Genomic DNA, 13788 nt, shown 5'->3' on the forward strand with positions numbered 1-13788 from the left:
ATATATATATATATATATATATATAAACGAATATCTCTTAAAGTGAAAAAACAAGTAAATACAGTACATCGAGTAAAGTGTTATTACAGTTATTATTATGACAAGGGCGTGCGAAAAATCTTGGCAACCGTTTTGCAATACTTTATGCATGTGTTTATTATTATATAATGTATCATATATATACTATGCATACACATAGTTTATTTTATTCATCATTAGGCATCGGAAGTTGTTATTCTATTGTTCAAATTTATTGCTAAGTAGTTAATACATTTGTTCATGCAAGTACGAATTAAGTCTAAAAATGTTTAGTGCAACCTTATTTAATTTTTGGAATTTTTTTGATTTTGTTGATTTTCCTCATTTATAATACAATTTTAGATAATTTAAAATATTATTCACTTGATTTAATTTTTTTCTTTTTCTTAAGTAATAAGATAACAATGGGGGGGGGGGGGCTATGTCAGATTAATATAATAAAAAAAAAATAATAATTTATGGTTATTTTGGGTATCTTTTTTTGTGATGGCAGTAGTATAAATATTATTTGATAATACGAATTGCACAACTTTGCTGTCCTCAAATCGGAGGTCTTTTGAGTTTGAGAACTTAAAAAAATAATTTATCCCGCAAGAATAAACTGTGGATAATTTATCCACAATTATTTTTAAGGTGACATGTATGCACATATATGTGTATTGAAAAATAAAATAAAAATTGTACGAATGAAAAGTTTTTAAATTTTGCTTGATTTTTTGTAGGCCCCTGAAAGATTAGATTAAAACCACTATTCCAATATTAGTGTGGATTTTTATTTTGAAATATTTTTTAAAATAACTCACATTAGTAACGTGATATTTGTACAATTTTTTTTTTAAATAGGTAGTTGTTTTGGTAAATAAAAAAGTATATTGTAATTTTTAACTACAACTTTGAGTATTTTTTCAACAATAACGAATTTTTTAAGTGGAAGTTTGAATATCTTTTATTGAAATAACACAATTAATTTTAATGATTTATAGTACCTAGTGATGGGAAAAATCGAGTGATTTCGACAGTCGAGTGGTTGGCAATCGAGAAGATTCAATAATAAAGTGATTCACTCGAAAAAAATCTCTCGGTTAGTACTTAGTAGATATTAACTATTTACTGATTTCTAAATAAAAATTGAAAATTTTAGTAAGTAGTAGTGTAAAACTATATTATGAAATTGCTCGTTCGTTTTAATAATAACTTATTAACATAGATTAATTAACTAAGGTATCTTAGTCTGTGGTTGTATTTGAAAAAGGAATATATTTCAACTGAATTCAATACCGAGAAAATTGCTCGATAATTTCCAAAACAATCGAGAACAATCTATTACATCAAATAATCCAATATTTTCAATATTTTCTCTCGATTGTTTCCATCACTAATTTTTAGTACAATAACTTCTGGGCACTATTCATCATATATATTTTAATTTTTATTATTATTTGGTTCTTCTGAAAGCGTGTTTATATACATTTTTTGTGTTAACACTTAGTTAATAACAAAGAGTTGTAAAAAGCTTAAATGCTTTTATAGAGACTGGGTTACAATTATTTTAGTTATGCTGTTCGGACACGTATACAGCCACAGAGTATATACAAGATAATAGCTGAATAACCTGGCTTCGCCCTTGTACAGTTTTTTGCGTTACCTACGTATAACTTTTTATTTTATCAATTTTTTGTGTTATCGATAAAGGGCTGAATATAGGCATTAATATATATCCGAGACATATCAATTATTAGTGGTCTCATTAAATTAATTATTATATTAACTTAAACAAACAGGTATAATAAACAACATATCTGTAATATCTTTATGATACAGCAAGGCCGTAACTAGGGGGTCCGGAACCCCCCCCCCCCCGAAATTTTTAAATGTAGAAACATTTTAGCGGTGAATATAGTTTATTAACTATAAATTGTATTAAATAATAATGTTAGACCTTCCCCGAAATTTTTTCCAGTTACGGCCTTGTGATACAGTTTTATCAATAACTACATAAATAATTATAGCAAATGCACTGACCAAGGTGCATATAAAAATATAAATTGTCAATCAATTTTTTTTAATTTATACCACTTCTGACCCTTTTAACCCTAGTAAAGGTTGAATTTTGAAATATCTTTAGGGGTTTTTTACATCATAAAATGAACTTGTTGATTAAATTTCAAACTCATAGCTTCAGTACAATATATGTAGTTTCAGCGGAAAAGGCTTGGCAAATGTTTTCTTAGTGAGTGTCTACATCGTAAAATAAAATTACTGTTCAAATGCTATACTCATAGCTTCAACGGTTCCGGCTAGGCGATGATGAATCATCCAGGACAAATAATTTTATATATACAGATAACCGAAACGTCTGAAGATTTTTATAACAGATGAAATGTAAAAGTGTCAGAACTTCCTGTTACATTCTGCATAAGACTGTCGTTGTCGACCTATATTATGATTATTGATGATGGCTACACGTGTACATATATTTTATGCTAAAAAGTGTTTCAAAGCATTAAAACGACTATTCGTCTTTAAAGTCATCGCGTCGGTCGACCTTCCCATAAGACCCAATCGTCTCGTATGCTCATTTATAATGTTACGCAAATTCTCTTATATATATATATAAAAACGATACTATCAGAGGTCAAACATTAATAATGTAATATAATATACGATATAGGTCATCATCGTTTACACGTGTGTAATCCTCTGTCGTTTAAGCTGTAAGTGTACGGTAATGTAGTTATCTATAGATATTTACGGAAACTAAAATGATATATATATATATATATATTACTATTAAATAGTATTAGTTGACTGGAGAAATTATTATAATACCATAGCGGTATTGTATAATATTAAACCCTATATTTTCGCTCGAATAGTTGAATGAACAGATCAAGGTGGATATATAGAATATATATATATACCTATATATATATACCTTAGGTATATATAGAATATATAATATATATATATTATTATATATATAATATATATAGAATATATATATACCTTGGGTACAATATAGGAGCTGTTTACACCTCTATATATCCACCTTGATATAAAACTAAGAAACTTATAACGTGGTTTATCGGTGCAAAGACTGATGGAAAGACGACCGTTAACGACGAGCATTGAAACGCGAATGTGAATAATAGGGATAAAATACAAAAATATGAAAAAATACGGAAACAAAAACATAATGCATTATACCGTATTGTGATTTGACAGTATTAAATATAAATAATAATAATCTCGTCTCCTGTCTACGATCTAACTATACACGTAAGTACTATATAAAGTCTCAATAGTTTAATTATTAATTACACTATAAATCCGCACCTTGGCCGTTAATTATGTCTTTAATATAATTAGGTATTTGTATAAGAAGTTTATAGATATAAGTAAATATGAAATTATAAAATAACTCGACTCTCCTAAATCAATGTTCATTTTAAAATCGAGAAAAAAAACGTTACATATATATAAGTAGTTAATAATTCATTCCGTAAAAACTGTAATGCATTTTGTTGTGTGATTATTAGATTTAAATCTGCGTTGAAAAGGAAGTTAATTTTATTTTGGTGGTGGTTTGGAACATTGTAAATCCAATTATTAAATTAAATTTATTTATTCTGAGCGTTTTAATATGAAACTTTCAATACTTATATATATTTTTTAGCATTTTGTACGTTTAATGTACCTAGTAGATCTAGTAGAGTACTATTCATTCTAGTTGAATAAAATAACACAATAAAAATATTAACATAAATTGTATTGGTTTTGTATTGGTTCATTAGAATTTAATGTCTTATTGTTTATTTGTGTAGCATAACTAATGATTATAAATTATATTTAAATACAATATAATATAAAGATATTTGAGAGAGTAAGAACAATGAATGATAATGATGATTTAAATGATGATCTGCGCCCCATCAGTGCCAGCTAGTTTTTGAATTATATTTTTTCTTGCGTATATCTTTGACCTCGGTGTTGGTATGTGATTTTTAAAAGTGAGGAATCGATTTAGGGCATTAGTTCTCAACCGGGATGATATGCCAACCATGGGTGATATGGACGCAGTGTAAGGATGACACAAAATCTCCTAGGGAAAAGGAAAAAAATAAAAAAATAATTAATTTTAATAAAATCATATTATTGCCACAACTGTCATGTAAATAGCATACCTTTATGTTTGTGTCTATATTATTTAGATCTGATAAATACGTGAAGTATTTTGATTTGCGAAATCGCTGCATTATCGATTATCTTATTGATTTAACTAGGGGTGGGGGTCGTTAGTCAGTTATTTTGCAGTCGCTAGATATGTAGTATTATAGCTCTACAACTCTAGAAGACAATATGAGACTCGGTATTTCCACCATCAACTCTCGACTTCCTCAACTTTGTAAAAACTACCAGGGCTCAATTGCTCATCAGTTTTCATTCAAATCATTATTATTTTTCCTCTTATTTTTTTTTAATTTGTAAATTTAAATTTTTAACTGACAATGTTTATTAATCCTTGAAACTCAAATAAATTGTAAGTTTACTTATTATTTTTCTGTATACTGTATTTTTTTTTTTTTTTTGTTATTTCAAAAATTATTCTAAAATACACAGTTAAGATTATTTTATTTTGATGTTAGGGGATGCGGTATTTTATTCTAGTGGCTAAAGGTGACATAAACGAGAAAATAATGAGAATCAATGGTCTAGGGTAATTCCTATATATTCAGGATATGAGATACTGCGATGTTACGGTTGCTGAAAGGAATATGTAATTTGGCATTAGTTAACTCATTATTTAGGGAAACTGCGATAGATTCGGTTTTGTCAGGATTTGGTCGTATTCTCCAATTCTTGAAGTAAGTATTTAAGGTTTGAAGATCATTGTTCAGTATAGTTTCACAATTGTAGAGTTTAGAATCAAGTTGAGCTCCGACGAAAGATCTAACTAGTTTCAGACTTCACTGTAGAAGGTATACCCGATGTCACAACTAGCTTTAAAATGGAAAATCGGCGGATGTAGACACTATTTACTCTGAATTAATTAAAAATTGTGAACCCAAAGTGAAACCTGGCTTACAAAGTTCTATAATAATATACAAATGACGGGCAAAAAGTTCATTCTTGTTGGATTTATCCATTGTAAACTTCTTTAAGAACAGTTGATCAACTTGGTCGTATAGCAATCGTTTTCCACAAGTGTTGATGTGTGTTTTCCTTTTGGAAGATTTATCATATCCCGACCAACCCGACTTGGAGGACTGTTCCATACTATCTAGTCGTCTTTTCCTCATTCCAGTAATGGATAGAGTAGTGGGGACCTGGACGGCCACCCCCGCACCCTCGTAGTCGCTGGATGACGACCGGAGTGGGCCCGCTACGTTGGTTCCGCTTTTGACACCGAAACCACCTACACCTGCCGACCTCTGGGGTTCCGAAGCCCTTGAGGTGGTACCAATAGTTGATTTTTGACAGTGCATATTGTGGTTATAAGCTGTTATATAAATGTAATAAGTGTTATATAATAAGCTGTTCTATGAATTTTATTCATGTATACACTGTATTGAGAAATATGTAATATTTGTTTTCCGTAAGTAAAATTAGGTCCTTTAAGGTTATAATGAAACAAGTCCGACCGCCGACTGGTGTTTTCGTTGGGAGAGGGGACGATACATCCCCCAAAGACTCCCCTTCGGGACGGCTCTGCGTTCTATAAATTGCTACAAATTATTTGTGCACAGTATTCGCTACAAATTACTATACTCGGTACCATAATTCATAAAATAATAATCTAAAGGACTTCGAAAAAGACTTATATTTACCTATTTCCGATATCCCTTCTCCTGTGCTTTCCCTTAGAGGCTAAAAAGAAATTGGTGTCGCGTTATTTTCTCCACTTAACACCTACAAACGAATAATGAAACCCCCTAAGAAGTTTCGTCAACGGGCGGTTTCTCTAACAACTTTAGTTGTCGATGTAAATGTCTTCTCTAATATATCTTTAGTGTACAGTACAGTAAAATACATATATTATTATATGATATGAATATTTTATATTTAACAAAATAAATAGTAACAGATTTATAAAAAAAGTTATTGTTGTACATCACATTATAATCATTTAACATAAAAAAGTAATTAATTATACAAAGTAATAATTTCAATCTTTAACAATATAAATCTTTTTTCAAAAGAATGAAATACAATAAAAAGTATAAATTTGAAAAAGCTGAAATTTACACAAATGGAACAATAATAATTAATAAAATGAATAGAATATCAACATCAAAAAAAAAAAAGAAAAAAAAATGTTAATAAAAAATAAAAAATTAATAAAATAATCAAAAAAACAACATTCATGGTCAATTTTGTTGCAAATAAGAAGAAATAGTTTTTTTCACGTCATTGATGATAATCAAACAATTAACGGTAACAATGTCTTTATAAATGGATTCATCTGAAACATAAAATCACATTTAAGTTATAGCTTGAAAATAATAAAACATTGGCAAATATTAGTTTTATCTAAAATAAGAAATAAAAACTTACACATAAGTTTATCGATCGGAAAAAAGGAAAGTAAGGATTGGCCTTGATTTTCAAGAATTTCTGTAATATTAAGATCCTTGATATGTTCTTTTACATTTGTTAAAACGGAAATTAAATTATCTATACTTTTGCCATTAAGTTTTGCACAAAACACAAAAGCATGACCCATTTCAACAGGTTTGATCACTCCGGTCTGAAAGAAATTAAAAATAAAAATTAAATACAAATTACATTGGGAAAAGGGGAAAAGAAAATTTAAAAATTCTAGTACATAAATTATAAATACCTTAAGGAACATATTAACAAGCACATAGAAAACACCAACATTAACTTGAGAAAGTAATGGATATCCGATTAACAAAAAACTGTCAGAAGCTTTAAGTTTCATCAATGATTCTAAAATTAAAGTCAGAGAGTCAAGCTGTTTTCTACAATTGTTTAAACAATCATTGGCATAAATCGATGTTACATCACAAACAATCAATCGACCATGGATCGCTTGTTTTGGAATTTTAAGCCGAAAATATCTGTAACACATAAGAGAGAAAAAAATAAATATTAATATTAAAAATAATATATTAATATTATATTTATACTTATTATCAAAGTGAAGTATAATTTTATTTACATAGGTTGAAAAATTAAAAACTTACTCTCTACGCTTAATAGCGTCATCTGTTGGAACCGTAAACAATGATCTTGCTCGATTGTTGTAATCAATAAGTTCATTGACACAAAACTTTGAGTTACGAATTATAGAAACAGGTTTACCCATTTGCATATTCACACTCAACAAGTCAATTTTGGCATCCTATAAAAAAAAAACAAAATATCAAATTATCGTTTAGTTTTAAATAAATTTATAAATTATATAATTATTTTATATTTAAATATATATATAATTTTTATAATTCTACTAACCTTTGCGGTATACCACGATACTTCTTTATCATAATTCCATGGAGTTTGCTTATAATTGTTCACTTGATCTTGAAGTAATTTAGCTTCATCTAATTCTCGGTATTCTACTCGACGCATTTTTTCGGTAAATGAACAATTCATATCTGTTTTCGTTGTCGAAACTTTCGGTAGTTCGAACTGAATGGCCTATTCAATAATAAATAATTTTGTGTTAATCATAATTTAATTTTTAAATGTTTCAACGTTAAATTAAAATAAAATATTTATTTGAAATTTTGAGATTTAACTCCCAAAAAACAATTCACTATAGGCAATATATCAATGAAAGTTAACTAAAAAAAAAAAAAATTAAATACTATAAATCATACCCTAAGTTTATTTAGTCCAACAATTTCCTGAGAAGGGCTAATTGGTTTTATTCGAAATCTATTGACATATGTGTTAGCGACACAATACTGTAACTCTGTTAATGATTTAATATCATTTTCAGTTTTCTGGTAAAACCATTTTATGTTATTCTCTATAACTTGCATTTGCAATTCACTAAAATATTTGGAACATTTATATACAGATGACAAGAAATCTTTTGGCAACTCGCTCAATGGAAACAAACAGTTATCAGACAGCGCTAAAATTATAAAACATAATTGTTATAGATTACAATTATATAATAATTTGATAACTTAAAATTTGACAAAACTTACTGCGATTAGAAGTGGAGAAAAATGTATGTATCAAAGGTTCTACGCATTGCAATCCCTTAAAACCTCGACAAACAACATATATCTCAGAATTTCCTTGTTTACTTGTTAACGGTTTTTTAATCTGTACCGAGTCAAAAGCACAACACAACAAATACATTCGACATAATGTATTACATTCAAAAATGGTAAACATTTTCAGAATAAATGTACCACCTGAAATAAAATTAATGTCAGTAAAAATATTATTATTAAAAACTGTAAAACTAAAACTAATAAAAAAAGGTTAGTATTACCTTTTTCGAGTATCATTAGGGCGACCATTGTCTCGACTAACTGCAAACGCGTGACTAGATCTTCTTGTTCATTCGGGTTATTTTGACAATCTATACTACCGTCAGCTGTTACCTGAAAAAATATAAAAATCAAACTTAAGTATAACTATTAAAACTTATTTAAATATAATTAAAATTAACGTAATGTTATTCTTACCATGCTTGCTTTTTTTCTAAAACGTTTTTTAACATAGGTACAAAGATCCTTATAGAAGTCTTTTTGGAAAATATCTCCTGTTTGATCCTTACCGAAAAACCAATGGCTCATTGTATGAAACATGAATCTATCATCGCTAATCATATCAGTACTACCATTCCCCTCATGATACGGATTCAAAGAAACACCGATCCAATCCCACTAAGAAAAAAAAAATAAATAATAAGTTAGTAAACGAAAAAAATTATAAAAGAACACTTACTTCAACATTAATATGTCTGTTACAAATAAAATGGTTTAGAGCAGCAATAAACGCTCCTGGAGCTTCACAAAGATGAACACTACAGAGTTTACCATCATCAATACTCTTTTGAGGTATAACATCATTATCATTTAATAGTTCATAAAACTTCAACCAAGCTGTAGTCAATAACTCAGGACGCCCAGCTCCTCTAACCTTATAGAAAACTTTATCGGCTGGATTACTTTGTTTGGTATTTTTATGCCATTCCATCAAGTTGAAATCATCAAGTTTGTCTTTGACGATATTTAATGATTTTTTTAAAGTAATAAAATCTGATAACTAAAAAAAAAAAAAAAAATACTTAATCATAATTTGATTTAACAAGTACATGACTAGGACTTCTATAATTTCTCCAAATATTCAGGTAAGAAAAGAATGGTGATGAAAAGTTAAGGACAGCTTATTTCTATAAAAAAATGCGTTATCCTTCTTTTAATTTTTTCAAAGCTTATCATTTCATTTATTAAACACAAAATTTTATGTCACTAAATTGCAAAATTGTTAATGTTTCAAAATATAATCATACAAGTGGGTAAAAAGTTTATTCACAAGGATAATTAATAGGTAATAATATAACCTACACAGGGATATATTTAAAGTCATAAACACTGTACTATTTGCAAACGTAGACTCATACCGAAATAAATTTGAATATAATAAAATATGTTGTACAATGCTATAGAGGGAATATCTTTATTTTTAAAGTTTGGTCATAAAAATGTGGCATGATAAGTTTAAATAAATTATATTGCATCTATAAATTTGATTGAAATTTATTTATACATATAGTTTTAAACAATAATATATATTTATTTACCTCCCATTTCCTTTGACTTAGCATAGTGTTTGTTTTTGGAAGTTCCCACTTGTTGGACTTATCCATTGTAAACTTCTTTAAAAACAGTTGATCAACTTGGTCGTATAGCGATCGTTTTCCACAAGTGTTGTAGTATGGTCTCCTTTTGAAAGATTTATCATATCCCGACCAACCCGAGTTGGAGGACTGTTCCATACTATCTAGTCGTCTTTTCCTCGTTCCAGTATTGGATAGAGTAGCGGGGGCCTGGACGACCACCCCCGCACCCTCGCGGTCGCTGGATGACGACCGGAGTGGGCCCGCTACGTTGGTTCCGGTTTTGACACCGGAACCACCCACTCCTGCCGACCTCTGGGGTTCCGACGCCCCTGAGGTGGTACCAAGAGTTGACTTTTGACAGTGCATGTTTTGGTTTTTTAAGTGATGTCCTTCACTGCATTTTAACCCTACTGCCAGGGGGTTTTTGATCAAGGTTTTCCTTCCTCTAGGACGGTTGCCACCCAAGGCTGAAGAGCCCGTCCTACCCTTTGTCGAGGACCGCTTTGTCAGCCCTCAGTTCGTCGACCTGTCCAACATGGGAGACCCTGTTGGTAGTAAACTACCGTTGGCATAGCTCTCGGAACTGTTGAGGGACGCAAGCCCCCCCCACCGCGACAAGGTGGGTCCTCATGGGGGGGGAAGGATTAGTCAAAACGTCAAGAAGTGTAAGAAAATATTTTTATTTTTTTTCTACACCTATATAAGGGGTAACCGTAAGAGACTGTCTTACGGCCATCCAAAACAAACGTGTAAAATATATCGTGAGCTGTTGAGTACGAGGGAATGTCTCGTACTTGCCTCAAAAAAATTGTGACATTGAATAAATAAATTATGGCGATCTACCATCCGAAGCATTACCTGATCGGTATATCAAGGTGGCGGGCATACTGTCGGTTTTTAAAGCAAAAAAATTCTAACCGTACTCTGAGCACCCACAGGTGTTGTTATTTGAACAGTCCATGTTTTTTACCCATTATTATTAAGTTAGCGTTTTTTTTTTGGTGTCCAGAGCTTGTAGATTTAATGAAGCGATGTACGTGTATTTACTATAAATGCAAGAATTTTAACGCTCATGTCAAATTATTGAACTTGCCCCTCAAAAAGTATTTTATAACACGAAATTGTTGCTATTTGAAGTGTTATGTTTATGTATTGAAAATTCGACAAGGTTCAACGAAATCTACTTTCAAAACTTCAACGAGGAATGTATTATGTACACATCTCACTCGCTTCAAATATTTGTAGTATGCTAATTATGAGGTTTAACCTGATGTATTAATGATAAAAATACTTCAACTCTTATTAAATCCAATATCAAATCATTATCGAAACTTGAATTAATTGAAGTTCTCGAATTAAATTATAACTTTAACTATTTATGTATAATCACAAAACATGGTATGCAGCAATAATGTTACAAAGAATTTATTTTGAAATAAAAAATATAAACCGATGTTTACAACTTACAAATTAAAAATGGTCAGTTATCAGAGTATAATCATAGGTGTGTCCACAAGGGGTGCCGATTGTGTCAGGTGGCATTCCCCAAAATATTGTAAATGAGGCCCCTAAAACTTAAGTTTAAGTGTAAGGTGTTCGTATTTTAACTGATATTGTTTAAATTAAATGTAATTTATTCTAAAATGTTTAGTAAAAAAAAAAAATTATATTTCGTATAAAAACTAAGACTAAATTTTCGTGCAAAAACTTAATATAATATTATAATATAATATAAAAGCTGAAATTGACTAAAAAAACACAAATCTAAATAATTATAGCTATTTGATAAATATAATATAATATATGAGATTCGAGGAATGCATATTAATTGGGACGAATTAAGACAATATTAAATAAAAAATTTGATTTATGTTTATTTAGCTATTTATAAATTATAATTTTTTAAATATACTTACACGTTTTGTTAAGATAAGGCCTAAAAGTATATTAGACACCCCTGAAATACAGATCTCCACATGTCTATAAGTATAGTATACTAGAATGAAAAAGGTGATTGAAAAAAAATTGTTATGGCAATTTCTAATAATTCATTTAAGAATAAGGTTTATAAAACTTAAGTAATTTTTTCATAAATTACAAAAATAATTGTTTTTACAGTTTTCTTAAATTTTTTTTTTTAGATTGTATTAAGATAATATGTAATCTGTACAATTTATTGGCAAAATAAGCTTATGTGTGTGATGTAAAGATAAAAAAAAACAAAAACAAAACAAATATATTTTTTTAATTTTTTTTCTTTTATTTATTTTTTAATTCTTAAAAATATTTTTTTTTTAATATTTCATAATGTAGGCTTAAAAAGGGTAAGAAAAGAGTTAAACGTTTTTACCTGGTGAAACTATCTGCTCGATAGACGTCTGCATAGACTATCTCTGGTAATTGGCAAACCCGCTATTTCAAAAGTTGACAAATCGACCACTGATCAGCGATATTGCAAAAATAGTTAACAGTTAATAGTTGATTGTCAAGTTAAAACTGCTTATACTTGACACTTTAAAGTTATAATGAAACTTATGAAGGAAATTGTACGGGTTCACTTACAACTCCGTTGATGATGTGACAAATAATTCGTAGGAACTATTGTTCATTGAAAAGTTAAATTTTAAAACGTCATGACAACGCGTTATTGTTAATAGCCAATAAAATGTATAGTGTGAATGATGTGATTTTTTTTTTTCAATATTTTCAACATACCGATTAAAGAGCTAACACATTGAAGTTTGTTAAAAAAAAAAAAAAAATGAAACAAATAAATTTGTTTCTATGCAATTGTTAATAACTCATTTGAGAATAGGATTTATAAAACTTGAACATAAACTTAAAATACTTTTTTAAAAAATTACAAAAATAATTATTTATCTTCATTTGAACTCGAAATCATAGTTTTCTTAAAAATATATATTTTTTAATATTTCTTAATTACTTGAAAGGGTTGATAAAGGGTTAAAAGTACTTACCTGGTAGAACTATCTGCTTGATGGACGTCTGCATATCTCCAATAATTGGCAAATCCGCTATTTCAAATTTGACAAATCGACTACTAATCAGCGGTGTTGCAAAAATAGATCATTGACAAGTTAAAATCATTTAAACTTGAAACTTTAAAGTAATAATGAAACTTTTGAAGAAAATTGTATGTGTTCACTTACAACTCCGTTGATGATATGACAAATAATTCGTAGGAACTATTGTTAGTTGAAAAATTAAATTTTATAACGTCATAGCAATGCGTTATTGCCAATAAAATGTATAGTGCGAATATAATATGTAGTATAATTAACTATAATATAGTTAAAAAGTAAAAATACGACTACATATTATGTAGTCGTATTTTTACTTTTTAACATGTATATATGTGTCAGCGTCGCATGTTCTTAAAATTGACAAACAAATCGGAAATAGCTCAAAAAATTTGTCTCTTAGCAGCAAGCTGGGAAAATCGATCCCAATATTTAATCGGAAAATTTATCTCGAACTAAACAACTAACTTCTTACTTGACAGTATTTTCTCAACAACTCTTTTTTGATTTTGCTTTTTTATTGTAATAATAAAGTCTTAACACATCGTTTTAAAAAAGTTCTGCGTGATATAATAACATTAATTTTGAAACAAAATACCAACAAAACGTGTTTAGTTTTCACTAGATTTAAGTTAAAACAAAGATAAATCAAAACAAAAAATACAACAATTGGACATAATTCGTTTTCAGTTCAGTTTATATCATTGAACCTTGTTACCATCTACTTAATTTTTTTTTATATACCTACATTTTCATCTTAAAAATGTGGAATCAAGATATTGATAGTAATAGTTTTTTATTTTACTGGCTGCATATTATCTTCTTAAAAAAATAATAATTGATATTGAAATGTTGATAAAAAAATTAAATTCTACAATT

The 13788-nt window shown here is 28.9% G+C and overlaps 1 protein-coding gene across 1 annotated transcript; it reads right to left on the reverse strand.

The window, feature by feature from the left end:
* Positions 1–6407: 6407 nt before the first annotated feature.
* LOC112686974 (cap-specific mRNA (nucleoside-2'-O-)-methyltransferase 2-like) lies at positions 6408–10085 on the reverse strand. Its single transcript, XM_025559470.1, has 11 exons — positions 9830–10085; positions 8971–9291; positions 8709–8909; positions 8513–8624; positions 8220–8432; positions 7884–8143; positions 7516–7701; positions 7248–7405; positions 6881–7121; positions 6595–6787; positions 6408–6502 (listed from the first exon to the last, which is right to left on the reverse strand). Exons 1-11 carry the CDS (start codon positions 10022–10024, stop codon positions 6408–6410), a joined length of 2175 nt encoding a protein of 724 aa, XP_025415255.1. The 5' UTR covers positions 10025–10085.
* Between the last annotated feature and the right edge of the window lie 3703 nt (positions 10086–13788).

Source organism: Sipha flava, unplaced genomic scaffold (genome assembly GCF_003268045.1).
Source record: "Sipha flava isolate LNK unplaced genomic scaffold, YSA_version1 32_pilon_pilon, whole genome shotgun sequence".
In the NCBI taxonomy this organism is placed as follows: domain Eukaryota; kingdom Metazoa; phylum Arthropoda; class Insecta; order Hemiptera; family Aphididae; genus Sipha; species Sipha flava.

What these genes read in the sequence shown, in the direction of transcription:
- LOC112686974 (XM_025559470.1), bottom strand. Translation starts at nt 10,024, where the DNA reads ATGGAACAGTCCTCCAACTCGGGTTGGTCGGGATATGATAAATCTTTC. An exon ending in TATCGTGGTATACCGCAAAG is followed by an intron (nt 7,406 to 7,515) that starts GTTAGTAGAATT and finishes TTTTTTTTATAG; the next exon opens with GATGCCAAAATTGACTTGTT. An exon ending in GACGCTATTAAGCGTAGAGA is followed by an intron (nt 7,122 to 7,247) that starts GTAAGTTTTTAA and finishes TATGTGTTACAG; the next exon opens with ATATTTTCGGCTTAAAATTC.